We start from the raw sequence: 10,909 nt of genomic DNA, 5'->3' as shown, positions 1-10,909 counted from the left end.
TGAACTGGCTAGAGATATGTAGTCTGTTTGGTTGCCACGCTAGAGATGTTCACTTTGTGATTGTCTGTTTGTTTGGTGTATTGTGTAATATCTTTTCACAAGAGAATTCAATTCCCTCTGTAAGAACAGGGAAACCTTATGTAAACACACACTTGCACTGACAGATATATTAATATATATGTGTATATATATATATATATATATATATATATATATATATATATATATATATGATATCTTTAATCGTGGCTATCCATTCCATTGGAAAATTACTTTTTTTAACAAAGGTAGATCATCGATTGATAGTCCATTCATAATGCAGCTCAAGCATTTGATATTTACAGTATATTTCCACAGTCTAATGTGTTGTCATACAGGCTCCTCTCTTGAGATGTGCCCTGGTGGAAACTTTGGCTCTGATATTGAGCTCTCTGCTGATTATGTTGGTGACGCGTAGCTCCTCTGCTGATTGGTAGAGCAAGCATCACAGAATGGTACTGATATACCAGAACTGTGGGTCAATATATTGTAGAGTGTAGAAAAGGCTGGGTGTTAAACTGAGAATAAACAAAGAGGCCCATTAATATAAAACATGCAGACTCTATCTGAAGAGACCCAGATGAGATTTAGAGCAGGACGCATGCTGCAGGGGGTCATGACACCTATGTACAGGATACACAGTGTGTGTGATGGATGGCTCGGGCGCTACACATGCAAGACCACACAAGAAAGGTAAGCCTCTTCTAACACTATTTGTTTATCAACCTATTGTCTCATCTACTTTAAATAGACCCTCTTGCTGAGAAAACGAGGGCAGTGTAAATTTGCTTTGCCAACAAATAAAACAGCATGGTTTTGTTCTTTTGTTTTTATGTTTTATGAATAAACTCAGCTGAATGCAGACAAAATTATGATTAGAATGAAAGCACTTATCCTTGTGTTGAAATGTCCCTGTGAATGTATGTAGGACATAATAAAATTAAGATTACAAATTTTAAAAAACTATGCCACTATGTGTTTTGCCACAATAAACCTCTCTTGCATGAAAACTGAAGACAGACTAGACAGTCTAGTTTATAGAAGAAAAAGAGATCTATAAAGGAAATAGGTCTGTCATTTTGAGGAAGCCCTGCCCCTTTGGCAAGAGGAGGAAATCAAATCTGAGCCCTGCATTGTGGAGGAGCCCTTAAGTTAAATTTGTGCATAGAAAGAAGGTAATGTTTTTGTTTGGGCTTTTTTTTTTTGGTTATTTTGGATATTTTTTATAACATTAACCTACTTCAAGTTACAAAAAAAAAGTAGCCATAGTATGGCTAAGTAAGAAGTCTGTGCTAGGATTTGTATCTGTAGCATATAGGGAAAGTGTTAAAAACCAAAAGGTTTGTGTAATCTAAATTAGTAGCAATTTATTGATAAAGAAATATGTTGGCTTAAAATGTGGGCAACTGAAACATACTGTGTTGGTTATCTACAGTAAAGCCTGTTTGTTAGGATCAACAGGTGAGCCATTAAATGTGGATTCACTGCACCATATAACCATCTTTGTATGAATGGTGTTTAGAAATTGACTGTTGTTTGCATTAATATGGACAAACATAGTTTCCTACTTGGACTGATACCAAGAAAATGTTTTTGCCCTTTGACCTTTTGACCAATGTGTAAAGCTAAATACAAATAACCACTCTCTCTTGACCCTTTCAGACATGTCTTAGATGTTAGAGTTCCCATGCACCAGTATTAGGAAATGATTTATTGGCTGCAAAATCTAATTGCAGCTTTGAAGTGCACCACATGGAGTAATTATTGCCTTTGGTCACTGTGCACAGGGAGATCAGAGAGGAAACACTTTTCAAATAGGACAAAAAAAGAAAAGACACTCAAAACCTGTAGTCTTATTACATTACATTATCTGTGTGACCAGTTCAGTCATGTTATGCCTTATCAATTTTAGTATTTAGGGCCTGGTATAAAAGGCACTTGATGTTTTCATTTTGCCATTGTGCCATGTCAAAGAGCATGGGAGCCAGAGTGAGCAGAGCAGGAGCAGTGTGGAGGGACATCAGGCAGGGGCTTTCCAACGCACACAATGGTGGTCTAGCACAACTTGTGTTACAGGAGAGATTTGTAATAGTTTTAAGGGCATTTTATATATAGATGTCATAATTATATATAGATGGTTTAATGGTTATCTTGAGACTCACAGAATGAAAGATTCAAGTTTTACTCAAAGCAAGTTGTGCGTGTGCAGATTGGTATAACTATTAACTACATAATTATCAGAGGAGTTCTGAAGCATTTTTTTTTTCATGGTCTCAGGAGAACCATTGCAGATCATGTCATAAGCCCAAGCTTCTTGTTTTTTGTTCCTTGGGAGATGAGTACAACTATACCATGTGTTTCAATGTTTGGGATCACTGGTTCTCCACAAGGTACAGCTCTTGCCCCAATTCAGTTTAGCCTATATATTAACTATTGTTTTTAATTTCAATATTAAGCTATCCTCTTATATTGTTATTGTGATATTCAAAGCTATAATTTGGAAAATATCCTTTGCTTTAGTTCCTACTGGTGTCAGTAAGGGAGATCTGTGGTCCATGCAGCATTGTATGAAATAATATGTTTTATTTTTATTTTTATATTATTATATTAGATTTTTCCTAAGAACAGCAGGCCATGTATTGAGCTGTTGTGGGCGGCTCTCGAGGATGGCCTTTGTTTGTGTGTTTTGGTTGGGGGTGACTGCTGGGTTTCTGTCAAAGAGCCTCTGTGCAGCGCCCTGAATTGCGTCCGTGGTGGAAAATTCTCATTTGGGATTTGAGTACACATGGTCTGAAAACCTGGCAGTCCACACTTGATCAGTGACTTCAGCTCCCTCTCACTTCACAAACAGCAGGTTTACACATTCAACACACACTGACAGTAGTCTGGGCTCTGTCAGCCAATCACAGCACAGAGGAGACACCCCCCTGCAGTGGGCGGGAGTGCTGCTGAAGCACAACTCTGTTTCAGGACACACAAGTTTGAGTTGGTGGTTTGGACAACTTTTAGGCTTGCCCATTTTATTGTATACATTGACTAATAGATTTTTTTTCTGGTGAGTTCAAAATGGCTGAACTTGTGAGAATACGAAGGAAACGGCTACAGGTGCCCATCTCTAGGTAAGACATAGGGTTCAGTTGACTCAAAGAGCTTGTACTATTTGAACATTAAGCATTTGGTGGTATTTTAGCAAGAAAACACAACTTTTATCTACTAACCATCTACTGCATGCTGTCATAACAATACTTGTAAACAAGTGTCTCACCATTACACCTTTACAATAGAAAAACTTTCCATGATGAAAGGAGAAGTATCACAAAACAGTACAATTAATAGTTTGCACCTTTGGTGTCAATAAAATAAGTTGTTGCATAAACTGCAGTTTGGATACTCTACTGTCAGAACAGATTTTTTTTCAGTATTTGTATTAGTTTATTCCTCAGTGGTGACATACACTAACTCCACTCAAACTGTCTTTAGAGTAATGTCTAGTTTATGTGGTGCTACAGAGAATGATAGTGTTTTGTTTTGGTTAACTCTTTGTATCCTGTGTGTTTGCTTGGTTATTCCAGGGAAACCCGCAGATTTCTGAAGCTCTGTAGTTTACACTCATAGGTGTGGCTGTATATTATCTTGACATGAGCCAGCTGTAGCCCTTATTCATAGCTATTCTACAAAGGAGGATTGTCATTTGTCTCTGTAAACACAGTTGCACTTAATGTGAAATTTCCTGTAAGTGTTTGTAGTGAAACAATATGAGTATGCTATCAGTAAGATTACTGACTGTATAAATGAAGTCCCAGCTTTTGCATGTGTGCTATTTTTATGACAACAGCTTTTGAAAGGCCTCTGCCAGTGCGATAAACACTTGTAAGCCATAAGGGTTGGCTTATGATATAGTCTGGTATACTTATTTGTACAAAATTCCTCAAGAAATACTCACATGCAGTTGAGTTGTGGCACAATAGTGAGTGCATTTTTCTTCGTGGCAGGAAAAAAAATTACATGACTTAAATAATTTTTAATAAGCGAGACATTTTTCATCTTGTCAGTGAGTGTTTGCGACTTACTGCTACAGGGGCGGTTGAGTCATTGCTGAGGGTAGGAAGACTTGGTTTCTGTATTGATAATGTATGCATTTTAAAACATAGATCTGCATCCATTTCCCTTTTTATAATTCAATATACTGTAAACTTTCAAAATGTTCTCATGTAAACACAAATGCCATAGTTTTCATCAAGTCCACTTTGACAGAATGTGCCTTACATAGCCAAGAGCCATGGGAAGTTTTCCTCTAAGAATATTTGGCACCAATGATACCCTCTCGTCATTGGTTGAATTCTGACATCTTGGCAGAGAAATGACTTCCAAGCAAGTCATTTCCATTTACAAATCTTATTACCTGTGTTAATTATAAACATGGTTTCCATAGCTTTAAGGTTTTGGAGTATAAATATTTGATGTTTGTAACTTCCACTTCAGTGTTACAATTATTCAAAAGGCAATCTTTGTATGAGGATCTCTCATCCACAGTCTTAATGTTTTCCCTTACTCTCTTTGTTCTTTTTCAGGCTAAGAAGTATGCTGAAGCAGCTTGAAGAGAAAGAGGTCAACTTTGAGGAAATTAAAAATAACTTGGATATTACAGCATCACTGCTCGAGGCAGTGTACCTCGATGGAACGAGGTACAGAAATAATATGATGAAACACAACATTTACACTCTGTCTCAGTCTATGGGTTTTTTGTATAAGTTTGCAGTAACTTGTCCATAAGATGAAATATAGTAGTTTGGGGTCTTACAGGACTATGTGATTCTGTTCTGTTCTGTTTCTCCATAGGCAGTGTCTAGAGTCAGAGGACGATTTGCAGCAGTTGCAGTCCGATGGGGTTCCTTCCGAAGTCACAGACTGGCTGGCTTCCACCTTCACTCAGAAGATCAGACGTCCCCTTAGAAGATCAGATGAGAAACCCAAGTTTCGCAGCATTGTTCATGCAGTCCAGGCAGGCATATTTGTTGAGAGGTAATTCAAAATAGCGTACCAACCTTTCATTATTTATTACTTATTCTCTTTTTCTAATGTAACTCAACACAGCAGAGTTGTTATTTTAGTAATATAGTCACTCACTGATCTTTAAAAAAAAGCCTAATCTTACAAATCTGTAGAACATTCTTCTAAGTCAAGAAAAGACTATGTAGAATTTAAATAAACATCTCCTGAGACAAAATGGCTGCACTGTGTCAACACATGAGCTATAACTAAATTCAGCATAAACACTGCATTATTCCAGGATGTTCAAGAGGTCCTACACGGCAGCCCTCCCAGACCAGCCTTCAGCGGTCGTAAACTGCCTCAGGGTAAGCACTGGCCATTCATAAATCTCACAGGCCAAACATTCTCTGGAAACACCCGTTTACATCAATGCCATCACTTCTGACGTAGGACGTGGACCGCTGGAGTTTTGACGTGTTTGCCCTGAGCACAGCCAGTTCAGATCACGCACTACATACAATCGTCTTTGAGCTCATCGCCAGATATGACCTCAACAACAGATTTAAGGTTTTTCCTTTATAGTCTTAGTTGATATACTTGTCATTTTAAACAGTGAACTATTATAACACTTTGTTATTGACATAAATAAACTTGAGACCCACCACTATTGCTTTACTCACATTTTCTCGTATAATGCATGTTGCAGATCCCCATCTCCAGTCTGACGGAGTTCCTGTCTGCTTTGGAGAGAGGATACTGTAAACACAACAATCCGTACCATAACCACATGCACGCCGCTGATGTGACCCAAACCCTCCACTGTCTGCTACTGCGCTCTGGACTCGTGGTACTCACTCAAGCACAGCTCTCATAATCCTCATTCAATTAAATGATAACACACTCATAATTACCATCGAGAAAATGTTAAATCAACCCAGTTCAAGTCTGTGTCCATTTGTAATGTACATTTACAGTGCATGCATAAATACAAATGTAGCCTATGCTATTTAAGAAAGGGCTGGATAGTATTTACACTGCACAGAATAAAACATTATGAGCAGAACTAATAATCTACAATACATGTTCTTTAGAAGGCAAATATATAACAATGTACATATTTTGTCTCTGTGTTTTAAGCACTGGTTGACGGAGCTTGAAGTAATGGCATCTTTATTTGCTGCAGCAATCCATGACTTCGAACACACAGGAACAACAAACAACTTTCACGTCCACACAAAGTAAGTGGATGTTTTATTAAGCACTCAGCTGTACACATGCCTCCCGGGGGTAAAGTAGCGTCACAGATGTTTTCAAATATCCCATGTACAGTTTCTGGAAGGCTGGCCGTTGGACAGCACGCACATTCACGGGGTAGTGTTGTATTTTTAGATGTGTGTGGATTTTCCACATCTGAGGCTGAAGATGGCATGCTCATAGTAATACTTTATTTTGTTAGTGAAAAACAAAAACACTCATCAGTTTCAATAGCCTTGGCTGATAATAATAACTGTCAATTCTTCATATTCTCTTCAGTAACGGCACAGTTATTAGGATCACAATTAAGTATTCTATTTCAAATATCATTCTGGCAAGGCTGTATTTCTTTTGTGTGTTCAAGGTCTTTTACTGCCTGCACAAATATACTAGATAGAAAGATATCTATCTGGCTTCTGCAAGGTTAACTCTTTGTTCTGCGTAAGATGAGACAAATCTGTGTGTTTCAAGGCCTCTCTGGAATTATATAATGCACCCTCACTAAAACTTGTGTCCAATTACTGGATAGAAAAACAAAATTAATTTTCCTTTTGATTTATATAATTAGTATTCAATCAATGGTAAAGTTTGGCTTTCTTTTGTTTATTGTCAAGGGGAGAGAATACCATTGCCATTATGGTTCTGTTATGATTTTTTGTTTTTGTTTATATTTTCCACCCAAAAGCAACTTTGTAATTACACTAGATTATGGTTTGATTAGGTGTGTGATTTATTAAGGGGGGGCTGTATGGCTCTGTGCATTACAGTTAGCGACCTCATCCATTTTATAGTACCAAGAAAACTGCACTAAAAACAAACTGTGCTCTTGTTTTCCAGGTCGGAATTTGCACTTATCTACAATGACCGGTCTGTACAAGAAAGCCACCACCTCAGCGCGGCGTTTCGTCTCCTGCAGAATGACAACATGAATATATTTTTAAATTTAACACGAGAAGAATGGATGTAAGAATTCATGTTTGTATTTTGCACCTTCTGTTTTAATATGATCATTTATGATTACTTTTTACTGTTTGTTTACACAATTTACAGTGTAGTCGAATATACCATATCCAGTACTATACCTAGTGCTAAAACTTATGCTATGTGTACTCACTCCTGCCCACAAAAAAAGAGAAAAACATTATAATTTTATAAAAGGAAAATTGTGATGTGATGAATGATGTGACAGGCTGGGACTAAATCATATCATTATGGCTGCATCTTGACCCAGACCTTTAAACTCTGGTGTAAAATTTCTGCATAAATCAATAGAGATCATCTTACTAATACTGGAAATCTTATAATCCAATATAGTAAATGATCTATTGTCCTGCAACTATCAGTAATTTCTTGTTATTCTCTCACACCAAAATTTTAGTTTAGTGTGATTGATTCTTGTAAATGGCTCTGTAAGCACCACCAATGATAAACAGCAGAATATATCAGGTTACAGACTTTGCAGTCGTCATGAGTTACTATGGTAACAAAAAAATCTTTGATGAAATGTGAAAAGGTTACAACCTTATTGAGCCTTGTTTTTCCCCCCTCTCCTTAGACTAAAGGTTGTCTGTTAAACTGTGTGTCTATTTTTTTATGGTCAGGGAGATGCGAGCTCTGGTCATAGAGATGGTTTTGGCAACTGACATGTCCTCCCACCTGCTCCAAGTCAAAGCCATGAAGTCTTGTCTACAGCAACAGGAGCGGTAAGCGTGTCCTTGAGGTTCTAAATAATGATGAATTTAAAAATAGGTCTTCTGCTGTGTATGAATTCTTACGTTTTTGGAGAAGAAAGTTTAATGACATTTTTCCAACAAGCAATGTCCTTTTTTGGCAATAAAGCGTAATGCTGTAACTTTATTGACCAACAATAAACTTTGAAAATGTACTGTCAGGCAATATTTGTCTGTTGCTTGTACAATTGACAGAATAATAATATAAACTAAGCTCTAACATGCAACTGATAATTATTATAAGTTTAGACACATTCAGTCAAAAGTAAAAAGAAAAAAATACAGTTATATTATGTATGCAATGTAACGTATGCATTCGTGTCCTTATGAAATGCGTGATATGTATTTTATGTTTAGATTGATGTCAGTGTTAACAAGATGGTACTTCTCATGTATCTGTTCTCATAGGATAGACAAGGCCAAAGCACTTTCTCTGCTGCTTCACACTGCTGATATCAGCCATCCATCTAAACCCTGGGCGCTGCATTCTCGCTGGACAAAAGCCCTTATGGAGGAGTTTTTCAGGCAGGTAAGTAGCCTTGAGACTTGCTTTATGGGCTTCTTAAGGTGTGGTAAACAAATTGGTGGTATCTGTATATCTGTTTCTTCTGTTTTTGTTGACTTTTATATAAAGCTCTTTGGTCAGCTGAAGTTGTGCTATATAAATAAACTTGAACTGAACTGAACAATAAAAGTCTGACTTGTAAAAACTATAAACATGTAAGGTGGACGAGCGGAAATAGTTAAATGATTAAAATACATTTGGCTAATGAAACTTGCCCATTAACCCACTTCTGTTTATATTGTTGGTTTATTCAGACTGACAGCATGTGCCAGTCACTTAGCCAGTTTAAAGCTGTTGTTGTCAGGTCTCAGGTGGCTAGACTCAATAGGACTCATGTATTTATGAACAGTGTGTGGATGCCCTTTAAGAGGTCTTCTCTTGTTTGTTTTCTGAGGGTGACAGAGAGGCAGAGCTCGGCCTGCCCTTCTCTCCACTGTGTGACCGCAAAACCACACTAGTGGCTGACTCACAGATTGGTATGTCTTGCTAAATTTGAGATAAATCATATTTCTTCATTCAAATGAACATTTCTGTGTGACAGGTTTCATAGATTTTATAGTGTACCCCTCATTCTCTCTACTGACCGACATGGCGGAAAAGATTGTCATTCCTTTAGTGGAGGAGAATCCCGGGCCCCCAGATCCCTGCAATAGGCACAGGTGAGGCTAAAGAGAAGAGTGCAGTGAATTAGGCAATCTTGAGAAGTGCTGGTGACAGGGCTCTGTGTTTCCTCAACAGTAATTTGTGGAAGGAGAGCTCCAGAGGGCTGCAGTGGAGCCTGGCTCACATCACAGCAGAACTGGTCAGCTTCCGCTCCACTTGGACAAGGCACACTGAAGACAACAAGCTCAAATGGAAAGAGAGTGCCTCCAATGGTACGACACATGTCCAGACACATGATAAATGGGCCTCTGGTTGCACTGAATGAGTCTATAAAAAGCAGATGGATTGTAAGGATGTGACCAGGAACATGCACTTCTCCATAAAGCAGCTCAGTTTTCTTGATTTGATTTGTCTGCCTGTAAGCGATCACAGGCAGAGATTAACATTGCCTTTGTTTCATCTTAACAGTATTTTCCATTCCTGCAGGATTTCCAGATGCCAGTGTGACAAGAGATGAGAAAAGTCAGCAAGATCAATCAGGAAACACTTTACAGAGTTTGTCTACAACAACACAGTAGATTTTTATAGTTGTAATGCAAGGAAGACCCACCTAAACATAGATGTGTTTATAATCAGAGGTGGGTAGTACTCAGTCACATATACCCAGTTACATTTACTTGAAGAAATTATTCTTTTCAAAGTAGTTTTCTCATACCACAGTTTTTTTCGGTGTAATAGTACTTGAGAAAAAGTTTGAACATTTGTGCATTTGAATATTTGAACAATTGTGCTTCTTATACCATAGCTTCAGATATGATTCGTTTTTAGTCCTTTCTTTTATTCTTTTTTTTTTTTGTCCCAGCAATATAACTCATAACACACATATCTGTTTCTCCAAGTACTTTTTTAAAATTATTATTATTTTGGATACTCATTTTTTGGTCATTCATTGACAGTACAAATTTTGTTTACTTTACCCACCTCTGTTTATAATAAAACCATTACATATATACTGTAGACTTTTTGCTAACACAATGTTGATCTAAGAGGTAATAGTTGTAAAGATGTCATGTCTTATGTTTATAATATAAATGTTAATTTAAACAGTGTACATGCTGGCCATGTTTTACAGTGATAGTGCTTATTATATTTGACAACTTGTAAATGTAATCTTTTTAGGACATGCACAAGGAAATAACTAAGCAATAAATGCAGAAATATTTGGATCAAAACTCTGTGGTTCTTTGCTCTTGCAGCAGGGGGTGGTATAGAGCAGTGTGTCTAAAAAGGGCTTGAATGTTGACATTTTTCATGGCAGTTAATTTTTCATCAAATTTGATTTAAAGCAAATATAATTGAAAATACTTTTATTATGGGCTTACTGTATCTTATTGTATCTTTGATGATTGTTTGCCCTAGGGGTTACAGTGTAATTCCATACCACACCTGAACCTCTCATCTCGATTATAATGTGGGAATGGAAAACCTAACATGCAATTAATGTGTTACCTATATGAGGAAGACACGAGCCAAATATAGGACCAGCTTTTTAGATGATTCGTGAGGCATTACTGGGCACACAGGCAAAACTGGTACCAAAAACAGCATTAATCTATTTCATTATACTTTGTTTTAGAACAGTGAATACCTCAACTTGGTCTGTTGCAAATAACTACCCCATATTAATACTAATTATACCTCTGTAATTCAACCATGTATGAAAAAT

At 37.3% G+C, this 10,909-nt stretch overlaps 1 protein-coding gene across 3 annotated transcripts; it reads left to right on the top strand.

Moving 5' to 3' along the window:
- Window positions 1-311: 311 nt before the first annotated feature.
- Window positions 312-10,392, top strand: LOC110171189 (dual specificity calcium/calmodulin-dependent 3',5'-cyclic nucleotide phosphodiesterase 1B). Of its 3 annotated transcripts, none has more exons than XM_055160911.1 (14): window positions 312-732; window positions 4,611-4,724; window positions 4,879-5,061; window positions 5,330-5,396; window positions 5,482-5,598; window positions 5,738-5,878; window positions 6,169-6,269; window positions 7,123-7,248; window positions 7,887-7,988; window positions 8,424-8,544; window positions 8,975-9,056; window positions 9,131-9,239; window positions 9,319-9,455; window positions 9,670-10,392. In XM_055160911.1, the coding sequence occupies exons 1-14, from the start codon at window positions 593-595 to the stop codon at window positions 9,759-9,761; spliced, it is 1,632 nt and encodes a 543-aa protein (XP_055016886.1). In that variant the 5' UTR covers window positions 312-592; the 3' UTR covers window positions 9,762-10,392. The 3 variants fall into 3 exon arrangements, with proteins under 3 accessions (XP_055016886.1, XP_055016885.1, XP_020792540.1); XM_055160910.1 differs by having other exon boundaries at window positions 9,122-9,239; XM_020936881.2 differs by lacking the exon at window positions 312-732 and adding an exon at window positions 2,667-3,158 and having other exon boundaries at window positions 9,122-9,239.
- The last annotated feature ends 517 nt before the right edge of the window (window positions 10,393-10,909 follow it).

Source organism: Boleophthalmus pectinirostris, unplaced genomic scaffold (genome assembly GCF_026225935.1).
Source record: "Boleophthalmus pectinirostris isolate CB_2022bp ecotype Guang Dong unplaced genomic scaffold, ASM2622593v1 HiC_scaffold_3, whole genome shotgun sequence".
NCBI classification, from domain to species: domain Eukaryota; kingdom Metazoa; phylum Chordata; class Actinopteri; order Gobiiformes; family Gobiidae; genus Boleophthalmus; species Boleophthalmus pectinirostris.
Note: the sequence above shows the minus strand (reverse complement) of the source record. Positions and strands in the feature narration are given on the sequence as shown.

What these genes read in the sequence shown, in the direction of transcription:
- LOC110171189 (XM_055160910.1), top strand. Translation starts at nt 593, where the DNA reads ATGCAGACTCTATCTGAAGAGACCCAGATGAGATTTAGAGCAGGACGC. An exon ending in CGGTCGTAAACTGCCTCAGG is followed by an intron (nt 5,397 to 5,481) that starts GTAAGCACTGGC and finishes CTTCTGACGTAG; the next exon opens with GACGTGGACCGCTGGAGTTT. An exon ending in GAAAGAGAGTGCCTCCAATG is followed by an intron (nt 9,456 to 9,669) that starts GTACGACACATG and finishes CCATTCCTGCAG; the next exon opens with GATTTCCAGATGCCAGTGTG.